General features: G+C 46.9%; 1 protein-coding gene across 1 annotated transcript in view; it reads right to left on the reverse strand.

The window, feature by feature from the left end:
* Positions 1-14,203, reverse strand: part of VSTM4 (V-set and transmembrane domain containing 4) — a 90,734-nt gene extending 76,531 nt beyond the window's left edge. The window contains exons 1-2 of the mRNA XM_046652803.1: positions 14,116-14,203; positions 12,236-12,634 (exon numbers count right to left, since the gene is read on the reverse strand). Coding sequence (XP_046508759.1) covers positions 12,236-12,634; positions 14,116-14,203 — 487 coding nt within the window. The remainder of the gene's footprint in view (positions 1-12,235; positions 12,635-14,115) is intronic.
* Between the last annotated feature and the right edge of the window lie 5,841 nt (positions 14,204-20,044).

Genomic DNA, 20,044 nt, shown 5'->3' on the forward strand with positions numbered 1-20,044 from the left:
CTGCACATCCTACTGAGTTAGACCCCTGGGGTCATGCCACATCTCTCTGCCTTGCCTGCATCCAATCAATTATCAAAGACTTTTCATTTGACCTCTTAATGTCTCTCCATTCCTACCATCAAATTTAATCCTCCATCATTTCAAGTCTGGGCAAATTCTCTGCCTCCTCACCCTCTGATCCAGTCCTCCCAAGTCGCTATCTTAAGCAGCCGACAGAGGGATCTTATCAAAAGACTTTAAATGTGTCACAGGTTTTCCAAGGCCTAAAGCAAAGACTCTAAAACACCTGAGGATAAAATCACCTACACTGCATATTACATACCAGCTTCCATCCCAGACTCTAATGGACCAGAAGCTCCTGGGCAAACGGACGCTTGGGAATCTGCATGTGAACAATAGCTCCAATGGCTGCGAGGATTCCTATCCACAGATAAGGCTGAGAACACTGGCTGACAAAATCAAGTATAAATTCCTTAATATTCCGTGCAAGCACCTTCACCATCAGCCCTGTCTGCCTCCCCCAATCACCCCAAGCCGCCTCCACGCCCCCAGCTCAGGCTCCCACAGTCCTGACCCTCTGTTGGAGGGCCCCGCACACACTGAGACAGCACTCTCTCCCATTCTCTGCTCTGCACAAACATCCAGTGTCAGCTCCAGCCCTGCCTCCTCCCTCACCCTCAGGGGCCCTCCTATGTGTTCACACAATGCCCCGTATGCACCTGTATCATTGCGCTTACACTGTAACATCGTATCTTTTTGTGTACCTGCCATCCCTATGGACAGATCCACTCATGTGTCCCCAAGTTTCCAGCATAGTGAGGGCCTGGTGCAGAGCAGGTGCTCGACAAGATGCCCCCGAGTGAAAGGATCAATAAATCCACCCAGCACTGCTGAACAGTGTCCTCAGTATTATTTCCATGCAGCTTTTTCACCGAGCCCAGCAAAGCTTCCTCGGCTGAACTGATCATTCTCCATAAGGCCGCCACCCATTTCCTTCTCATTTTTGCCACTCTTCTCTAGTCCGAATCTATCTATCTATCTTTCTGCAACTGAGGCTCCCCAAACGGACTATGTAGTCCACATTCAAGTCTCGCCAGCACAGGCCACATGACAAAATCGCCTTCCTTCTCAGGGACATTAGGCCGATTTGTACACAGATGGAAACGCCACGGGGCTGTGTGTGCTGCCCTATCACACTGCAGACGCACACCTACCTCACCGCCACGATCACCAAAGCCCCTTTGCAGAGACAGCCCCTTCGCCTCGCGCTGACGACCAACAGTGCCTGAGATCCGTTTGCCCCAAATGTATTACTCTGCCGTTTTCCAAATGGAATCTCGTTCTGTTATTTCCTGCCTGTATTTCTTACCTCTCTGGATTCATTTTTATGATGCTCTACTCCTCGCTGACGTTAACAACATTTCCCAATTTTGTATTTCCCGTAAAGTTCATCAGGGTGACGTGTGCTCTTTTTTCAATGTCATTGATAAAACAATTAAATGAAATCAAACCTGGCATGGACCCTCCTGGTTTCTACTGGAAATCTCCCCAGAGGGTTCCCACGCCACATGCCACTTAGGACCTTGTGATCCATTTTCTCTGCAGGCAGGGCTTCCCGCTCACTGAAAGGGTCACCCGGCAAAAGCAATGGAAGAAACTGTAATGTTTTCCTTTTCCTTCTACCTCTGTGTAATAAAAATGACACTGACAAGTTCATCTGGCAGGACAGATTCTCTAAAATAAGGCAAGCATGACTCCACTGTCATCTAGAGGGTCACGCATTTCATTCTTCACTGTTTATCATATCCTCTGGTGCCACATGGCCCCAACAACCCTGTAGCCCGGAGCCCTTCCCGCCACAATCTCACACATACATGGTTTGCAGATAAAACCCAATTTAATCCTTCCTCATTCTTCCTAATCCCCAGTTCTCCATCATATTGTAACAATTTGCTCAGTTAAAACATAAACTAGCAACTTACGTTTTGCCCCAAATTAGTACAGCCTACAGTTCTTAGCCAAACACGTTCAGGGGTGTCTCCAGGGAAAAAGCCATGACAAATTCTTTTATTAGTATAGATTTTTTTCCCAATAACTTACTACTTTTTTTTTTTGTCACTACACACACACACGCTCAACCATTTACCCTGATTTTTGGGAAACTCAAAAATACATAGAACAAAGTGAAGCATATAGTGCTGCAATTATTGAGGTGGGTTGGTTACTTCGTTTGCACTTAAGTTTTTTGTTCTTTTTTTTTTTTTTGCATGTCATTGGTAAAGCATTTTACAAGCACGTGACTAATGAGCTGACTTTGTCAGGAGCCACCACCTTAGGGACACAGCATGGATGCTACAGGCCGCGTGTTATGCACAATTTCCTGGATGCTCCTTGTAACTCCATCTCTTTCCCTCCCACTCAGAAAAGCAAATCAAAGTACAAATGATATGGACTGGTGTTATGATAATGGACTTGACTCTACTGTAATGGATATAAACAATTTAAAGATGCTAGACTTAGTCAGTGTTCATGACGATTTAATTCTGGCACCCCAGTAATATCCATGAGTTTATTTTATTCGACAACCTAGAAAGTGAGCTTTCCCAGTAATGACCTTTGCAATTGGTGGGCTCACTGACCACCTTTCCAACCCATCCTTCCTCAGAGAAGAATGTCTGACCTTTCTTAAGGGGTGATGGTTCACAGGTCAGAAGAACTCCAGCCAAGGAAAAGTGAGATGTCCTGGAAAATAGGAAAGGGGCCAAATGGCTAGAGGCATGAAAGAGTCTTGATTTAAAAGAAAAAATAGCAGGAAAGTAGGTTTTAAAACTATAGACTGATGGACTTTTCATCTATCTCTGACAGGTTTCTAGAGTGGATTTTTTTTTTATTAAGAATTTAATTTTTTTAGACGAGTTTTAGGTTCCGAGTAAAATTGAAGGGAAGGTACACAGATTTCCCATATACTCCTTGCTCCTACTCATGCTTATCCTCCCCCACTATCAGCATCCCCCACCAGAGTGGTCCATTTATTGCAACTGATGAATCTACACTGACACATCATAGTCACCCACAGCCCATAGCTTCCATTAGGGGTCACTCTTGGGGTCATACATTCTATGACTTTGGGCAAATGTATGACATGTACCCACCATCGTAGTACCATACAGAGTATTTTCACTACTGCAAAAATCCTCTGGGCTCCACCTCGTCAACTCTCCCTCCTCCTCGGCCCCTGGCAACCACTGATCCTTTTGCTGTCTCCATAGTTTTGCCTTTTCCAGAATGTCACAGAGTTGGAATCATCCAGTCTGCAGCCTTTTCAGGTTGGCTTCTTTCACTTAGTAACATGCCCTTAAGGTTCCTCCATGTCTTTCCGTGGGTTGATAGCTCACTTCTTTAGAACAGATTTTTAAGAAAGTAAAATTACTAAGAGACATTGTCAGGTCAATCCCAATTGCTTTTCCAATAGGTTTACTAGTGGGATCATGAGAAAGTCATGGAGACCTCAAGGCTGGCTTTTCAGTAAGGCAACGGACATTCTCTAAGAGTAGCCCCACGGGCTAGATGGAAAACTATGGTCAAGATAAAAACCCAAATGGCAAAGTTAAAATTCCTAGTACTGTCAACAAAGGAGAACAGGCAGATGACTCCCACTTCTAAAGCACTGGCCAACGCTACAGGGTCAGAAACAGCAATGAGACATAAACTTGCAGATATCGCTGAGAAGCAACTTAAGAAGACTATAACTGAAATAATAACATAACTCATTATATTGCCAAATACAAGTCAACAACTTTTCTATATACCAGCAACAACCAATTTAAAAGAGGTGTGTGTGTGTGTGTGCGCACACATACACGGGAAGAAGAGATGGATCCTAATTACGACTATAAAATTCTTGGAAATAAACACAATAAGAAACGATCAAGACTCACGTGAAGAAATCTTTACTGAAATATATTAATAAAAACAAAACACAACACTGTGAACGCACGAAGGAACACAATGGGTCCCTGGATAGGAACATTTAAAACCATAAAGACATCTAAGAGGCACGCACACACTTCAGAGTAATTTATAAAGTCAATTAAATCCCAATAAAATCAAACCCAACGTGATTTTTATAAAACTAGGTAAGATCAACTGAAGGAAAAACTAAGTGTATAAGAACAGACAAGACATCTCATTCAAGAATAACAGCAGACTTGCCCTATTCGACAATAATTAAAATAGTGCTATATTGGTGAGGCACACAGAGTCTCCATTTAAATGCCAGAATTTAGCTTATGAAAAATGTGGCATTTCAAGACGGTAATTTCCTCTGTTCAGTAGATAATGTAGGGACAACAAGAAAGCCATTTGGAAACAAAAAGTAAATTAGCCACTCCACACCTTATACAAAAATGGATTCCAAAGAGATAAAGGAGTAAAACTTTCTTTTAATCCTTTAAAAATACTAAAGAAAAATATGGAAAACATCTTTATAAGCTTGGGGTGGGAAATATCTTCTAGATAAAATACAAAACCAAAGTACCATGGACAATTTATTGAATATAGATTACATCTCAATAAAACAATACTACTGGAGAAAGGAATACCATCAAGGAAAAAATGGCAAATTTGACTACATAGATATCCTGAAAATGTAAAATATCTACACAGTAAAAGAAAACATAAACAAAGTGTAAAGACAAGTAAAAAACAGGAAGAAAATTCTGCACCACGTGTAACAGCTAAAGAATTAATGATCAGGGGTTGGCCTCGTGGCCAAGTAGTTAAGTTCGCACACTCCACTTCAGCGGGCTAGGGTTTTGCAGGTTCGGATCCTGGGCACAGACATGGCACCGCTCATCAGGCCATGTTGAGGCGGCGTCCCACATACCAGAACTAGAAGGACCCACAACTAAAAAACCTACAACTATGTACTGGGGGGATTTTGGGAGAAAAAGTAGAAAGAAAAAAAAAAAAAGAACTAATGATCAAAAAAATGTATATATATAGGTATACATGAAAAACACGGCAACCAACTGAAAACCAGGTAAAGATTATGGACAGCCAATTGACAGAAGAAATTTTTTAAGCAGTCAATAAACATACTAAGAGATGTTCCACTTCACTAATAATTGAAATTAAATTGTATTGCATTGAATAATCGAAATTAAAACAGCAATGAAATATTATTTTTCCCATCATCGTGATAAATAATGGAAAAGATTAATAATATCCATTGTTAATGAGGCTTCAGGGAAATAGACACTGTCATGCAATGATGGTCAGAGTATAAATTTGTCAAGTCTTTTTGGAGAGCATTTTGGCATTGTCTATTAACAATTTAAATATGCATAGCCTTGGGGTCAGCAATTCTCTTTCCAGGGATCTAACAAACAGAAACACTTGGAAATACATACAAGGATGTTCACTGAAGCACTGGTTGTGTTAGGAAAAGACTGGAAGTTTCCTAAGGGTTCATCACTGGGGGAATGAAGAGATGCTGTTTGGTACTGCATCACTGTAATATCTATTACAAAAAAATAGTTACAATATCATCATCAACAATACTTAGCATTAAGTGTAGTGCTGTCAAAATCCATGTGTGTGAGTGTGCGTGAATGTCAATAGGAGAGAGACTTGAAAGATGAAACCAAGTCATCAATAAAGATCACTGCTGGGGGTGACAGTGAAAATGGGGATAATAAGGTGTGAGCAGGGGAAAGACAGACTTTCACATTGCAGTTTTTACATTGGTTGACTCTTTCATATATAATATTTTTTTACTCCATCCCTGTGCCACAGCAACTTACAGAAACAGCGGACTGAGTACACAGTGTTGTGTGAACAGTGCTAAAAGCAGGATGCCACAGGTGGGAGAGCTCTCCGTGGGCTGGCACGCACAGAGAAGGCCTGGTGGAAGAGGAAGGATGAACCAGGGAACTCGAAAAAGATGTACAATTGGAATAGGCCAAACGAGAGAGAGGTGAGTTGTCCCAGAGGGTGGCGTTATCCACCAAGTCATGCCGACCCCAAAGTCATCCACAGCAAGGGTGCTGCCAAAAAGCATTTCATTCATTCATCAAGTACTTGCCGAGGGTCCACTGAGTACCAGTATTGTTCCAGGACTTCACTGTCACCATCACCACCACCACCATCATCATCCTCCTCAAAAAGTATATATTATGTAGACCAATCCATGGGGAAAAGGCATTTTCAGTGCTGGTAGGAAGATAAGTCAACTACTCTAGAGGTCAACTCACCTCTTTAAATACTATCAGTCTAAATTGCATTGATCTTTAAATTGAATATACCTTTGGACTCAGCAATCTTTTTCTTTCTTTCTTTCTTTCACCTAATAAAAAGAAAAAAACCAGCGCACCCATTTCTCTCACCCCCCATACCCCGACTCCTCCGGCAACCACCAATCTGTTCTCTATATCTATGAGCTTGGTTTCTTTTTTTTTTTAGATTCCACATATAAGAGACATCATACGGTCTTTGTCTTTGTCTGTCTGACTTATTTCACTTAGCATAATGCCCTTGAGGTCCATCCATGTAGTCGCAAATGGCAAGATTCCATTCTTTCTTTACGGCGGAATAATCACCCATTGTATATACCACATCTTCTTTATCCACTCATTCATCAGTGGACTTAGGCTGTTTCCATTTCCATATCTTGGTTATTGCAATAATACTGCAATGAACATGGGGGTGCATATATTTTTTCAAGTTAGTGTTTTGGTTTTCTTCAGATAAATACCAGAAGCAGAATTACTGGATCGTATGGTAGTTCTATTTTTAATTTTTTGAGGAATCTCCATACTGTTTTCCATAGTGGCTGCACCAGTTTACATTCCCACCAGCAGTGCACAAGGGTTGCCTTTTCACCACATTCTCAGCAGCACTTGTTATTTCTAATATTTTGACAACAGCCATTCTAACAGGTGTGAGGTGATATCTTACTGTGGTTTTGATTTGCACTTCCCTGATGACTAATGATGTTGAGCATCTTTTCATGTTTCTGTTGGCCATCTGGATGACTTCTTTGGAAAAATACGTACTCAGATATTCTAACCATTTTTTAATCAGATTTTTTTTTTTGCTATTGAGTTGTACAAGTTCTTTGTGTATTTTGGATATTAGCCCCTTATCAGATATATGATTTGCAAATATTTTCTCGCATTCAGTAGGCTGTCTTTTCATTTGTTGATGGTTTCCTTTGCTGTGCAGAAGCTTTTTAGTTTGATGAAGTCCCGCTTGTTTATTTTTGCTTTTGTTGCTTTTCCTTTTGGTGCCACATTCAAAAGATCATCACCAACACTTATATCAAGGAGCTGACGGCATATGTTTTCTTCTAGGAATTTTATAGTCTCAAGTCTTACATTCAAGTCTTTAATCCATTTTGAGTAAATTTTTCTGTATGGTATAAGATAGTGGTCAAGTTTTATTCTTTTGCATGCGGCTGTCCAATTTGCCCAACACCATTTATTGAAGAGACTGTCCTTTCCTCATTGTATATTCTTGGCTCCTTTGTTATAAATTAATTGACCTTATACATATGGGTTTATTTCTGGGGTCTCTATTCTGTTCCATTGATCTGTGTTTGTTTTTATGCCAATACCATACTGTTGTAACTACTGTAGCTTTGTAATATAGTTGGAAATCAGGCAGTGTGATATCTCTAGCTTCGTTCTTCTTTCTGGACCAGGTAATTTTATTTCCAGGACTTTATTTGAAGGAGAGGGACATTCATGGAGCTTTATTGACAAGGATTTAGAACAACTTGAATGTCCAACGACAGTAACTAGGAAGCTAAATGGTGGTACATGCACATCATGGACTACTCTCCTGCCATTAAAATTATGTTATGGAAGCATATTTAACAACATGGGGAAATGTGCATACTGTTTAGTAACAAGAGAAAAGCCAGTCACAAAACCTTATTTACAGTATGAGTGGAATTAGGTTTCTAATTTTTATTTGCATAAAAATGACTGGAAGGATTTGCATTGAAATGTTAAATTATGCCTGGGTGGAAATATTGGGAGTCATTTTTATTCTCTTCTTTAAACTCTCAATATTTTTCCATGTTTTCTCTAATCGAACTATATTATTTTTGCAATAGAAAACAAGCAACATATGGAAATCAGGGTAAATAATAAGAGCCAACAGTCCTTTTACGCTTGTTCTGAGCCAAGAACCATCCCTTAAAAATGTATCGGCAAAAGTTAACCTCCATTTGCAAGAGCAAGACAAGAAGAGACCATGCACCAGACTTTCTGGAAGTTTACAGTGAAGGCCAAGCAATCTTATCTCACATGAAGAACACTGCAAGAAGGAGAACCCGGCAGTCCATGGTCAAGGGCAGGGGGTGGGGGTAGTGTTAGAAAGAATTCCCAGGAAAGCTCCCCTCTCAGTTGGATGGCTTAAGAAGCATGTAGGACAGAGGAGAGAAAAGTGAGCACGTCAGAAACGAGGGGCTGTGGGGCCCAGAGAGGGCACAGGCACTCACTCCAGAAATACCTCTGAGAGTTTCTACTTAATATTCCAACCCAAACATATCTGCCCACACAATTGTTCATTGTGTTGTTTTTGTCCTTGTTTGCCACGTAACAACTTTTACCGCGAGGTGGAGGGCCTGGAGAACGGCACCCCAGGAGGCTGGAGCCACAGGCCTGGCCCTGGTCTTGCCCAGGAAGGACAGTGAGCCAAGCCTCCACATGCGTCCCCCAGCCTGGGGCGGACATGCTCCAACCCAAACAAGCCAGTCTGCTTTCAAGTCATGTACGTGGGGTTACCTCACCTTAACCCCCTCAGCGTATTCCCCTGGAAGCCTGAGTGGAACGTTCTAGAAGGTATGGTCACCGCTTCCTAAGGTTTTGAATCTTCCTGTCAGAATACCGCGGCCCTGCTCAGAGGCCGAGGAAGCATGAGGACCAGGAAGCTCTGAGGCAGAACAGCACAGCAAGGGAGGCTCAGCTTGGCCATGAGGTCAGAACCACTTCCAGGTGACAGATCAGAGAGGGTGTGCGGGAGTGAGCACAAGACAGACAGAGCCACAGAGACAGAGAGGAAGGAGGAAGAAGGACAGAGACCGTGAGTGCAAGGAAGGGGAGAGGGAAGGGAAGAGCAAAGGGGAGGAACAGGAGATGGAAGAGGAGGAGAGAGAGGGATTTCTGAAAAGAGACAGGGACAGGAGGAAAGGAGGAAGAGAAAGAGGATACAGGAGGTAGAGGGGAGGAGAAAAAGCGGGGAAGAGATTTTTATTCCCAGGGAAGTCTTACAAACCACCTCAGGCTTTTGGAACAAGTACCCATATAACCGTTCTAGAAGGAACCCAGCCTCACCCAAGGAAAGCAGATTCACATTAAATAATGAACTAGATGACCACACTCACTTGAATGCAGGAAGCTTTTATCTCATTGGCAGAGAGTCATTACTGCCAAGAGATTTAGTGTATGACTCCAGAATACCCCGTGACATAAAAATTAAAAGGACGTATATAAGATCTTAGGCTTCAGAGCCAACTGATATTCAGAGTGGATTACCTCCCCAGCCTTGGGCCATCTGATGTAGTTTTCTGTTTTCCATGCCAAAACACATATTTATACTAACAGTCATTTGTTTTCTTGAATTAATTTGCTTAAGGAGAAAAAGTGCACAACATTGCAGATCATACATCACTCTGTGTTTAGAACATTACAATAAACAAACTCCAAAGACAAAGTTGGGCTGTTTAAAGACTGCTCACATAAATGATTCACTTTAACATGTCCCCATGCATAGAGGATTTTAAAAATACCTTTTCACAACTGAGTTTTATCCCCTCAAAAAGTTTATCAAACATAGTTAAAATGGCCATACTACCCAAAGCGATCTACAGATTCAATGCAATCCCAATCAGAATCCCAATGACATTCTTCCCGGAAATAGAACAAAGAATCCTAAAATTTATATGGGGCAGCAAAAGACCCCAAATAGCTAAAGCAATTCTGAGAAACAAGAACAAAGCTGGAGGCATCACAATCCCTGATTCCAAAATGTACTACAAAGCCACAGCGATCAAAACAGCATGGTACTGGTACAAAAACAGGCACACAGATCAATGGAACAGAATTAAAGCCCAGAAATAAAACCACACATCTATGGACAGCCAATCTTTGACGAAGGAGCTAAGAATGGACAAAGGAAAGTCTCTTCAGTAAATGGTGTTGGGAAAACTGGACAGCCACATGCAAATGAATGAAAGTATCTCTTGCCCTATACAAAAATTAACTCAAAATGGACTAAAGACTTGGAGGTTAGACGTGAAACCATAAAACTTCTGGGAGAAAATACAGGCAGTACACTCTTTGACCTCAGTCTTAGAAGGATCTTTTTGAATACCAGGTCTACTCGGGCAAGGGAAACAAAAGAAAAAATAATCAAATGGGACTTCATCAGACTAAAGAGCTTCTGCAAGGCAAAGGAAACCAAGAACAAAACAAAAAGACAACCCACCAACTGGGAGAAAATATTTGCAAATCATATATCCGACAAGGGGTTAATCTCCAAAATATATAAAGAACTCACACAACTCAACAACACAAAAACAATCCAATCATAAAATGGGCAGAGCAGATGAACAGACATTTTTCCAAAGAAGATATACAGATGGCCAACAGGCACATGAAAAGCTGTTCAACATCACTAATCATCAGAGAAACGCAAATCAAAACTACACTGAGATATCACCTTGCACCTGTTAGAATGGCTATAAACACCAAGACAAAAAATAACAAATGTTGGAGAGGGTGTGGAGAAAAGGGAACCCTCATACACTGCTGGTGGGAATGCAAACTGGTGCAGCCACTATGGAAAACAATATGGAGATTTCTCAAAAAATTAAAAATAGAAATACCATACAATCCAGCTATCCCACTACTGGGTATTTATCCAAAGAACTTGAAATCAACAATTCAAAGAGATTCATGTACCCCTATGTTCATCGTAGCATTATTCACAATAGCCAAGATGTGGAAGCAACCCAAGTGACCATCGACTGATGATTGGATAAAGAAGATATGGTATATATATACAAGGGAATACTACTCAGCCATAAAAAAGACAAAATCTTCCCATTTGCAACAACATGGATGGAACTTGAGGGTATTATGTTAAGCAAGACAAGCCAGACAGAGAAAGACAAATAGTTAACTCAAACAGTATCATTTCACTCATATGCGGAAGATAAACACATGGACAAACAGAACAGTTTAGTGATCACCAGAGGGAGAAGGGGGTTGGCAGAGTGGCCAAAAGGGGTAAAGGGACGTATACATACAGTTATAGACAAATAATGTACAAGAGAAATTTCACATTATAAACTATTATGACCTCAATAAATAAAATTTTTTAAAAAGCTTATCAAAACAACATCAAAAATGCCTTTAATATTGTATTACATGTATATGATAAAATTAGATTCTTTTTCATACTTGGGACCATCAGCTTAACTTTGTGATCCTCTTGATCTTGTACCAAACCAAATTCAAGTCCAAAGCAAAAAGGGGCAATTTTAGCGCACAATAGAAAGTCTCATTAAAATTGTGAGAGGCATCTTCTCGAATAGAACTTTTGTGATAAAAAATAAGCCTCACATAGGACACGTGGTAGCCAAGATGTTCCAGACCGCAGCCCACACCTCGTGTCTGTCTCCAGGAAGGCAGGGAAGGTTACCTCTGGTCCTTTGCCCACTTTCGGATTAATTTCTCAGTGAGCTGCTGCCTGAGGCTGGGATCAGCTCCTCTGGGCAATGGATCAGAGCCACCAGCCTGGCCCGCCACGAAGTGTGGCAGCAGCTATCAGGACCTCCCAGGGTGTGCCTCCTCCCATGGGTGCCCGGCGCCCCACGTCCAAAGTAAGCAAGGCTGGGCAGGCCTGACCTGGAGGTGATGCACACAGCCAGTGCAATCTTTCAGACATGAATTCAGAGGTTTTGCCCAGAGGGCGGGCCGGGTGGCGTGGGGTCAGCACTTGCTCCTTTCTCTCTCTGCTTCTGCTTCTACAAGTCAGCTCCAGCGTCCACGTAACGATCTATCCCCATGCCTACAGCCTGGTTGATACGATGGTGGCCCACAGGGGCCAAGAAGATGCGTTCCCGCCCAGCAGAGCTATCCTGGGGGCCCCTGCCTGGCAGACTGGAGAGAGGACCACTGACCTGTCCCCCTACACGTCTCCCAGAGAACAGAAGCAGTCTTACCTCTCATTTCCGTTGCTGAGGAGCCATTGGACCAGGCCGTCCATTTATTCCTGTGCTTGCTGATTTCCTGGACTTTGCAGACGTAATGCCCTTGATCCGCTGGCCCGAGGGTCAGGACGGAGAGCGTGTAGAGCGCCCCGCGCCTCTCCTCCAGGAGGCGCAGCCTCCGCCGGTAGGCGCTGCGGCTGTAATTGCCGTAGTACTGCACCACCCGGAGCTTGGTCATCTTCACCATCAGGGCCTCCTGAGAGTCGGGGCGCGCGAAGAACCAGCGCACCGCCAGCAAGCTGTCCTTCCGCCTCTTCTGGGAGACGTGGCAGAGAAGGGTGGCATTTTCCCCCTCCAGGTAGTCAACCACAGGCCCTGGGGACACAGTGACATTGAGGGCCCCGCAGACCTCTGCGGAGAAAAAAGGAAGGAGGAAAATGAGGAAGGCCCCTCCATTTCCCCAGGTGGACACGTGTTTTCCCCAAGGAGGCAGGGGCCCCACCCACTCCGTGCTCACTGTCTGCCTTCTGGATGGCCAGAAGGACGGCTCCTTCTTGGGGGAGCCTCTGTGGGCTCCATGACCTCCTCTATGAGATTATCCTGTCCACGTGGGTTGCCATGGAACATCTGGCCCAGATATATTGTTTAGAATTTTGTAATTAGTTGCTGACGTTTAAAATTCAGGAGATTTCACATAAAGATTTGGATTTTAATTATTATTAAAAATTTCCAGCACATATCTATCCCTCCCACCCACCTCCCCAGGTCTGCTTCTATTAGTTCCATCACCTGCCTGAGTGGGCAGCGCTGTGGGTCTGGGGGCTGCCTGTCTGAGCCCCTCGCCCTGTCTGAGCCATTTCAACCGCAACCAAGGCAGATGCCTGGTACTGGTCAGGCAGGTGTTAAACTAGTGCCAGGGAGCTGAAACCACAGGCATTTCTCAGTTTCTTGCTCTAAGTCTCTTTGGACTCACGATCCACGGTCTCAGAGTTAAAGAGCAGGAGTAAAGAATGAATGAGCCCAGGAAGGGAGGGGTGAAAGGACCCACCAGCACCCCAAAAGATGCTCCAGGGTTCCAGGCTCCGTCCGCTACTTCCTGTCCTTTGGTTTCTTAGTTAGATCCACCCCAAGGGCTGCCCCTCCCCAAGTGCCATTCCACCCCAAGCCGACCTTGGAGGGAGCCACCCCAATGCCCACGCAGACCAGCCAGGCCAGCAGATTTCACAGAGGCTGAGCGCTTTACCTTCACCAGGGGACGCGCTGCCTGGTGTCTGCAGGGACTGTGCAGAGTGGCTGTGCTGCCCTGGAGCTCACTTGTGGAGCCACCCCCTGGCAGGTGGAGTCCAGAAAGGACACTTTGTAGGAAGGATGCTCAGAGCCTCCTTCTGCCCAAGCAGGGCCACCTTCTCATCAGGTCCCACATCCTCACCCCTACGCTGCCCAGGGCACAACTCCAGTAGGCACCATTCCCTGCCCGCCCCACTGCATAAACAGGTGTCCCCAGGGTCATCCTGAACCACAAATGTCCCCAAATGTCACCTTCTGGTCACATGAAGGGACTTGGGCCCTGAGGTCAGAGTCACCAAAAGCTTTGAACCCTGGTCAATGCTGCAGGTAAGCAATGAGGAAGGATGAAAAAGAGGTCAAAGATTTGAACTTCCCACGGTAAAGAGACTGTGAGTCAACAAGGTAAGGCCCTGGCGCAGGGGAAAGGGGGAGCACATATAAAATAGTCTTCATTGTAAAAATCCAGGCAATAAGTTCATCCCGTTGTATGGTTTCCATTATAGATCAATAAACTGAACACCTGGAGAGAGATGACTTCAGGACCAATTTTCTTTGTTTCTTTCTCATCTCTTAGAAGCCAGGCCCCCCAGGAGACTCCAGGATACTCCAGACCTTTAACTTAATCATATCCATAAAATGCCTTTTGCCATATAAGGTGACATTCACAGGTTCCAGGGCATAGAACACAGACATCCTTGGGGGCCATTATTTAGCCAACCATGGGGGTCTTTCCTCACCTTAAAAAAATGGAATTAAATGCAGAAGAAAAAGGTTGATGCTTGGCTGGTCTCTAAGCAGCTTTTGAACAAGAATGAGAATGAGAATGGTCTTCTCTGTCCACGGTGACAAGAGACAAAGACAGCCCAGGAAGATACTCGAGAATGCAGACCAACAGGTAACCGAGGAAGCACGTGCTCTCTGCTAACAATCTCACTGTCCACACAAGTCACTCACGAGGGACAAAGGAAGAGGAACTACCCCCCATCTCCTGTGCATCTTGCCCACCTGACCCACACCTTGCCCGTGCGCCACATTAAATCAGTCGAGAGCATTTCCCTAAGGCCCTGTCTAAGGTCCACATGGGCCCCCATGGCGGGACCTCCCTGGTGAGCAGCGACACAGCCCGGAACACCAGGCTGACCCCACTCCGACAGCTGCCCAGGGGTTCGGCAGGCGGAGAGCAGCAGAGAGGCAGCAGCTGGCTTCCAGAATTGAAGTCCAGCTCCACCCACCCCCAAGGGCTCCCCATTGGAGTCAAGGAGAGCTGGGGAAGGCAGGAAATTGAAACAATATGGGTGGGATGAGAGTGCAGCGCCGGGACCCCACACTCCAGTCTCCTCCTATTAACGCCGCTTGAAGGACGGATTATTTATAGTGACTGAAACCAGGAGACCCTGCCAAGTGCTCTGGTCCCCATGGGAGGCCAGATTCCATCCGAGCGGCAAACGAGTAACCCTTCCACTTCTGCAGCTCAGGCCAGGAGTCAGCAGCTCCCATGAAAGGGGACGGACTGAACCGTCTTCCCAACATGAGCTCTCCTGTCTTTTTACCAGGGCGCCTCTCCGCCTTCCTTCAGCCCCACATTCTCTTACCAAGGGCTCCAGCAGGTTTCTTCCACTGAAGTGCAAAGGCTCTTGTGATGGGCTTAATTCTGTCACCCCCAAATCCATATGTTGAAGCCCAGACCCCTGGGACTCAGAATGTGACTGTATTTAGAGATAGTGCCTTCAAAGAGGTGACTAAGTTAAAATGAGGCCATAAGGATGGATCCAAGCCAATATGACTGGTGTCCTTATAAGAAGAGATCAGGACACAGACACACGGAGGGATGACCATGTGAGGACACAGGGAGGAGACGGCCATCTACAAACCAAGGAGAGGACCCAGAAGAAACCAACCCGGTTGACACCTTGATCTCAGACTTCCGGCCTCCAGGACTGTGAGAAATAAATTTCTGTTCTTTAAGCCATCCAGTCTGTGGCACTTCGTTACGACAACTCTAGCAAAGCGATTCAACCTTGTTCACAGGAAGGCTCATTTCGGCCCTACATCTGCCACCGACCCAGATGTTGACACCCACTTTCAACACGAGGGTTTGAAATGGCGATGCTCAAGGGCCCCTCAGAATCTTAAAGCTCTGCTAGCAGACACAGGCTCTCAGGTCGTGGGGGTCCCCCTCGTGCTTGCGATAGGCTTTCTCAGGAAGCCAGGTTTCCCGGTAACGCCTGCCCCTGACACTGAAGATGGCTACCTTAGACCTAGCAAACGCAACTCGTATGGGTGCAGCCGTGAGAAGTGGCATCGCCAGAGGGAGCAGAGAAAACACAGGGAGAGGACCCAGAGCCTGGCCAATGTTAGCTGAGCTGGATGTTTAATTACACACTGGGAGAGACCATCACTCTGCTTCTGCCCACTGCAGTCATCAGGCCCCCTACGGCTCAGTAGAGAAAATAGCAATGGGGTCAGGACGGCGGAAGCCAGGACTACACCAGCATTTGGAGGCAGGTGCCCAGAGGGCAGTGTCTGTGGGAGTCCAGGCCTTCCCTTCTGCATCTCAGTCAGTCTGAACGACCCAGCACACACCCTGCAGGGCAGCGGGGCAAGCTGGGCACCCAGGGGCCAAGCCAGACACAAGACAGGGGAGGGTGGGCGTCACGAGACCCTCCTACACCAGGCAAGGAGCAGCCCCAGGCAGGGTAGAGTCGCCCCTCTCCTGGCCTACAAGGGAGACTTGTTGAAGTCACCCTGGCCCAGAGAAGAAGTTAATTTCTTGCCTTGCCACCCAGAGTTCCTGCTTCCTCCAGTCTGTGTTCAGCTTAGCTTTGATCACTTAATCACTCAACAGATAATTTCTGAGCAACAGCCATGTGCTGGCACAGTGTGAAGATGGCACTCCTAACCTCGTGGAGCTCTGAGGCCAGTGCATAAGGCAGCCAGTCATCAGGAAAAAGACACAGGAGTAAGGGACTACCAACAGTGCCACATGCTACAGAGAAAAGGTGCAGGGTGTATGAAAATCAGGGCAGGATCCTGATCTAGTCTGCGGGGTCAGGGAGGAAAGAAACACCATGAGCTGAAGGCTGAGCTAGAGTTAATGAAATAAAATTCAGGGCAGAAGCGAGGAATGATGCTCCTGGGAGAGGGTCCCACCTATGCAAAGAGCCTGAGGCAGGAGGCACCTGGTGGAGGCTGGAAATAGAACAGTGCTCTGCACCGTGGCCCAGGCAGCCACCCACCCGGGTCTGCAGATGGAGCATAGGAGGGGACCTTCCACCTCAGTCAGGACCTCGAAGACCAATTTTTAAAGGAGGAATATGACAACATGGGCAGGGAAGAGATGGACCCAACAGAGGGGCGGGACTCCTGCTCTGGGAACCTTATTTCTTGCACCAGCACATCCTCTGGTACTTGGTAGCCCCAGCTGTCCCGTGTGGGCTGGGCACCGGGACGCCCTGCCTTCCAGTGGCTTGGTGGGGCTGGGCGGAGAGCCAGGGGTTGGCCTTTGACAAAACTGGGTTGGAAACCTGCTTCTGTTAGGTGTGAGGCTCTCAGAGCCTCAGTTTCCTCATCTGAAAAATGGGAAGATGATGACTTGTGTGGTGAGTGTAAGCCTCCAATGAGAAAACACCCTTAAAATACTCATAAAAAGGTGTGCATGCCTGAGAGCCGGGCAGGTGGGGCAGCAGAAAGTGACACACACGCCACCTGTGAGCAGGGGGCGGCTTCTTGGGGGTCTGATCTGCAGTCACACAGCCCTACACTTGGAGAGGCCCCCCACTTGGTTTCACTTCGGCTGCCACTCCCTTGAAATTTTAATCATTTTTGAATAAGGGGCCCCACATTTCATTTTGCACTGGGTTCCACAAATTAGATAGCTGGTTCAGCCTGAGAATGAACATTATATTCCTGTGGGTAAGATTTATGGGGTCTAACCCTCTTGTTCCCATCTGGATAATGTCATGAAAGGGACTAACACAGCTCTGAAAACAGCCTAAAATCCGTGTAGCTGGATAGTACACATCCTACTCATCTAATCCACGACCTCTCCTTCGAGTACCCTTCGTGAGGGGGAGGATGAAACTTCCAGGTGCAGGAGAGTACAGAACGTCTAAGAGACACAAGACACCTGCCTTGCCTGAGACGCAGAGGTGGGCATGGCCGGGCTCCCTCTGTCCCGCCCTGGCCGGTGATGTGCTAGTGGCTCTGTGCCCCAGACTCCCTCTCTGTCCCGAGGAAACTGCCCCCACTCACTTCAGGGAGCCAGAAGGCTCTACATTTATAAGAAATGTAAATTGTCTGTGCCATTTTGCAGTGACAATCTCATTCTCATTAAAAGGAGAGTCCGAATTCATGACAAATAAATCTCTGAAAGAAACACAATTGTCTTACTTAAAAACCAATGGCACAGGAGCCAGCATTTTCTGAGCACCAAGCAGAGGTGCACCCAGACCTAGCCCGTAGGGTGATGCATTCCTGTTAAGCCCATCACGCATCCAGGACAAACACGCAGGCTCGGCCAACGATAAAGGCAAACATTTGCTGGGCGTGAGCCCTGTGCCAAGCACTGCTCAAGATACTTGAGATGTATTTTCTCAGTTTATCGTCACACTATGTTTATCCCCATTTTACAGACCAGAGAAGTGAGACAGAGAGCCTAAGCCACTTCTTCCGGCTCATTCAGAACCTATAGGCTGGAATCAGAACCTAGAGGCAACCTGGCTTCAAAGTCAACCATCGACCACCACTCGGGACCACAGCTTGTCTTTTATGAACTATTTTGACCCTCAGTTTCCTTTTCTGTAAAATGAGAGGTGGAACCACGTGACTGCTAAGGTTGTGCTCGGCTCCAAAATAAAGGGGTAGAAAAGTGTAGGGGTTGAATCCAGGTTTATGGATAAAGCGCCTCTCCCAGGCCCTCCCCTGGGGAATCGTGACAAGGAATCGTGGGCGAAACGCTTAGAAGAGTGGGTGGCACACGGTGAGTCCTGCACAAGCAGAAGCTGTCATCATTATCCAAGGAGTGACCTTGGGCACAGCCAGGCCAGACAATAAAGGACCCCGAACTCCAGCTCTCGAGGCTTCTAAGTTCTCCTGCAAATACAAGAATGTCCTCGAACCCCAAGAAGCCACTCTTGTGGGGGGGGTGCCCTCTCTGGCAGCACCTGCGATTAGGAAGGTGGTCCTGGAGCCTGGGGGAGGAAGACCCCTGTGCCCCAGGCATCCTGATGGCTGCTGGCTACTCCACGAAGGCCACCAGAGCTGGCCTGGCCCAACCATCCCAGTTAAACCTCCAGTCATTGTCAGCAAAGCCGGTGACAACTGAGAAAAGAACATGTCCCACACCGATTTCAGGGTCCCTGGAAGCCCCACCACACTGGTAGCCGGGGAACAATGGGTGAATTTCTTCCCACTGTGATTCAAGTCACTCCTCCTCACACTCGGCCCTCTGCCAGCTCCACCACTCGGTCGCTGGGTCACCCTCAGAAAATTACTTAACTCGGAGCAGCAGCTCCCTTACTGACAAAACAATGGCAACACAATTTAGCCAGTTGAAGCACAGAGTCCAGAGCCAGGCTTCCTGGGGTTCAAATCCCCACTCCACCACTCACAAGCCTTGTGACTCAAGGCAAGTCAATTCACCAGCCTGTGCCTCAGTTTCCTCATCTATAAAATGGGGGTAATAACATCACCTCCCTCAGAGGTTACTGGCAAGTTTGCATTAATGTTTGCAAAGCACCTGGACAGATAAATATTTGCTCCTGTCATTATGATTTTGAAGCGTTGTTGTGATTAAATGAGATAACACCGAGCACCGCACCTGGCACCCAGCGGGCACCCAGGAAACGGGAGAACCACTGCTATACTTATTATTACTATTATTCTAGCCAGCATGGCCCCTTCCAGCCCCGAGGCAGGCAGGTAGCCCCCTGGGGAATAAAGAGAGAAACTTCTTCAGCAACTAAGAAGGGAGAGCAGAAACCCCAAATGTAAGCCGGCAGCGTGAGCAGGGGCTGCCCCGGAGGCGGGGCGCTCTGTCAGGGCCCGGCTCCCCCAGCCGTGGGTACCCCCATCTCACGAGGCCTGGGCATCCCAAACGCCCACGAGCAAGGGGCAAGGCCAGTCCCTTCCGAGGGGCTCTCCGAAGAGAGTTCTAGAGAAGGTGCTGCCCAGGCAGACCTGCCAACAGTCGTCGGTCCTGACAGCTGGGGAGGAAAAAGAAAAGCAAGCGACCCCGGGGGCCGGCGCGCTCCCGCTGAAACCTTCACCCCGCGGCCCGGCCTGGAAGAACCCGGGCTGTGTGCGCGCCCCCGCGGAGCCGGGAGCCCGGCAGCGGGGAAGCGCGCCCGCGCCCTCGGGGAGCCTGGGGCCGCCGCTGAGCTCCGCTCCGCTCCGCCCGGGGACGCGAGCCCCGCGCCCGCTGCGGCCGGGGAGGGGCGGCCCAAGGTGGCGGGCCTCCCGGCCAGGCCGAGCCCCGATCCCCGAGCCCGAGCCTCGGCGGCCCCGCGCCGCGGCCCCGCCCGCCCGCGGGGCCCC

Source organism: Equus quagga, chromosome 2 (genome assembly GCF_021613505.1).
Source record: "Equus quagga isolate Etosha38 chromosome 2, UCLA_HA_Equagga_1.0, whole genome shotgun sequence".
NCBI classification, from domain to species: domain Eukaryota; kingdom Metazoa; phylum Chordata; class Mammalia; order Perissodactyla; family Equidae; genus Equus; species Equus quagga.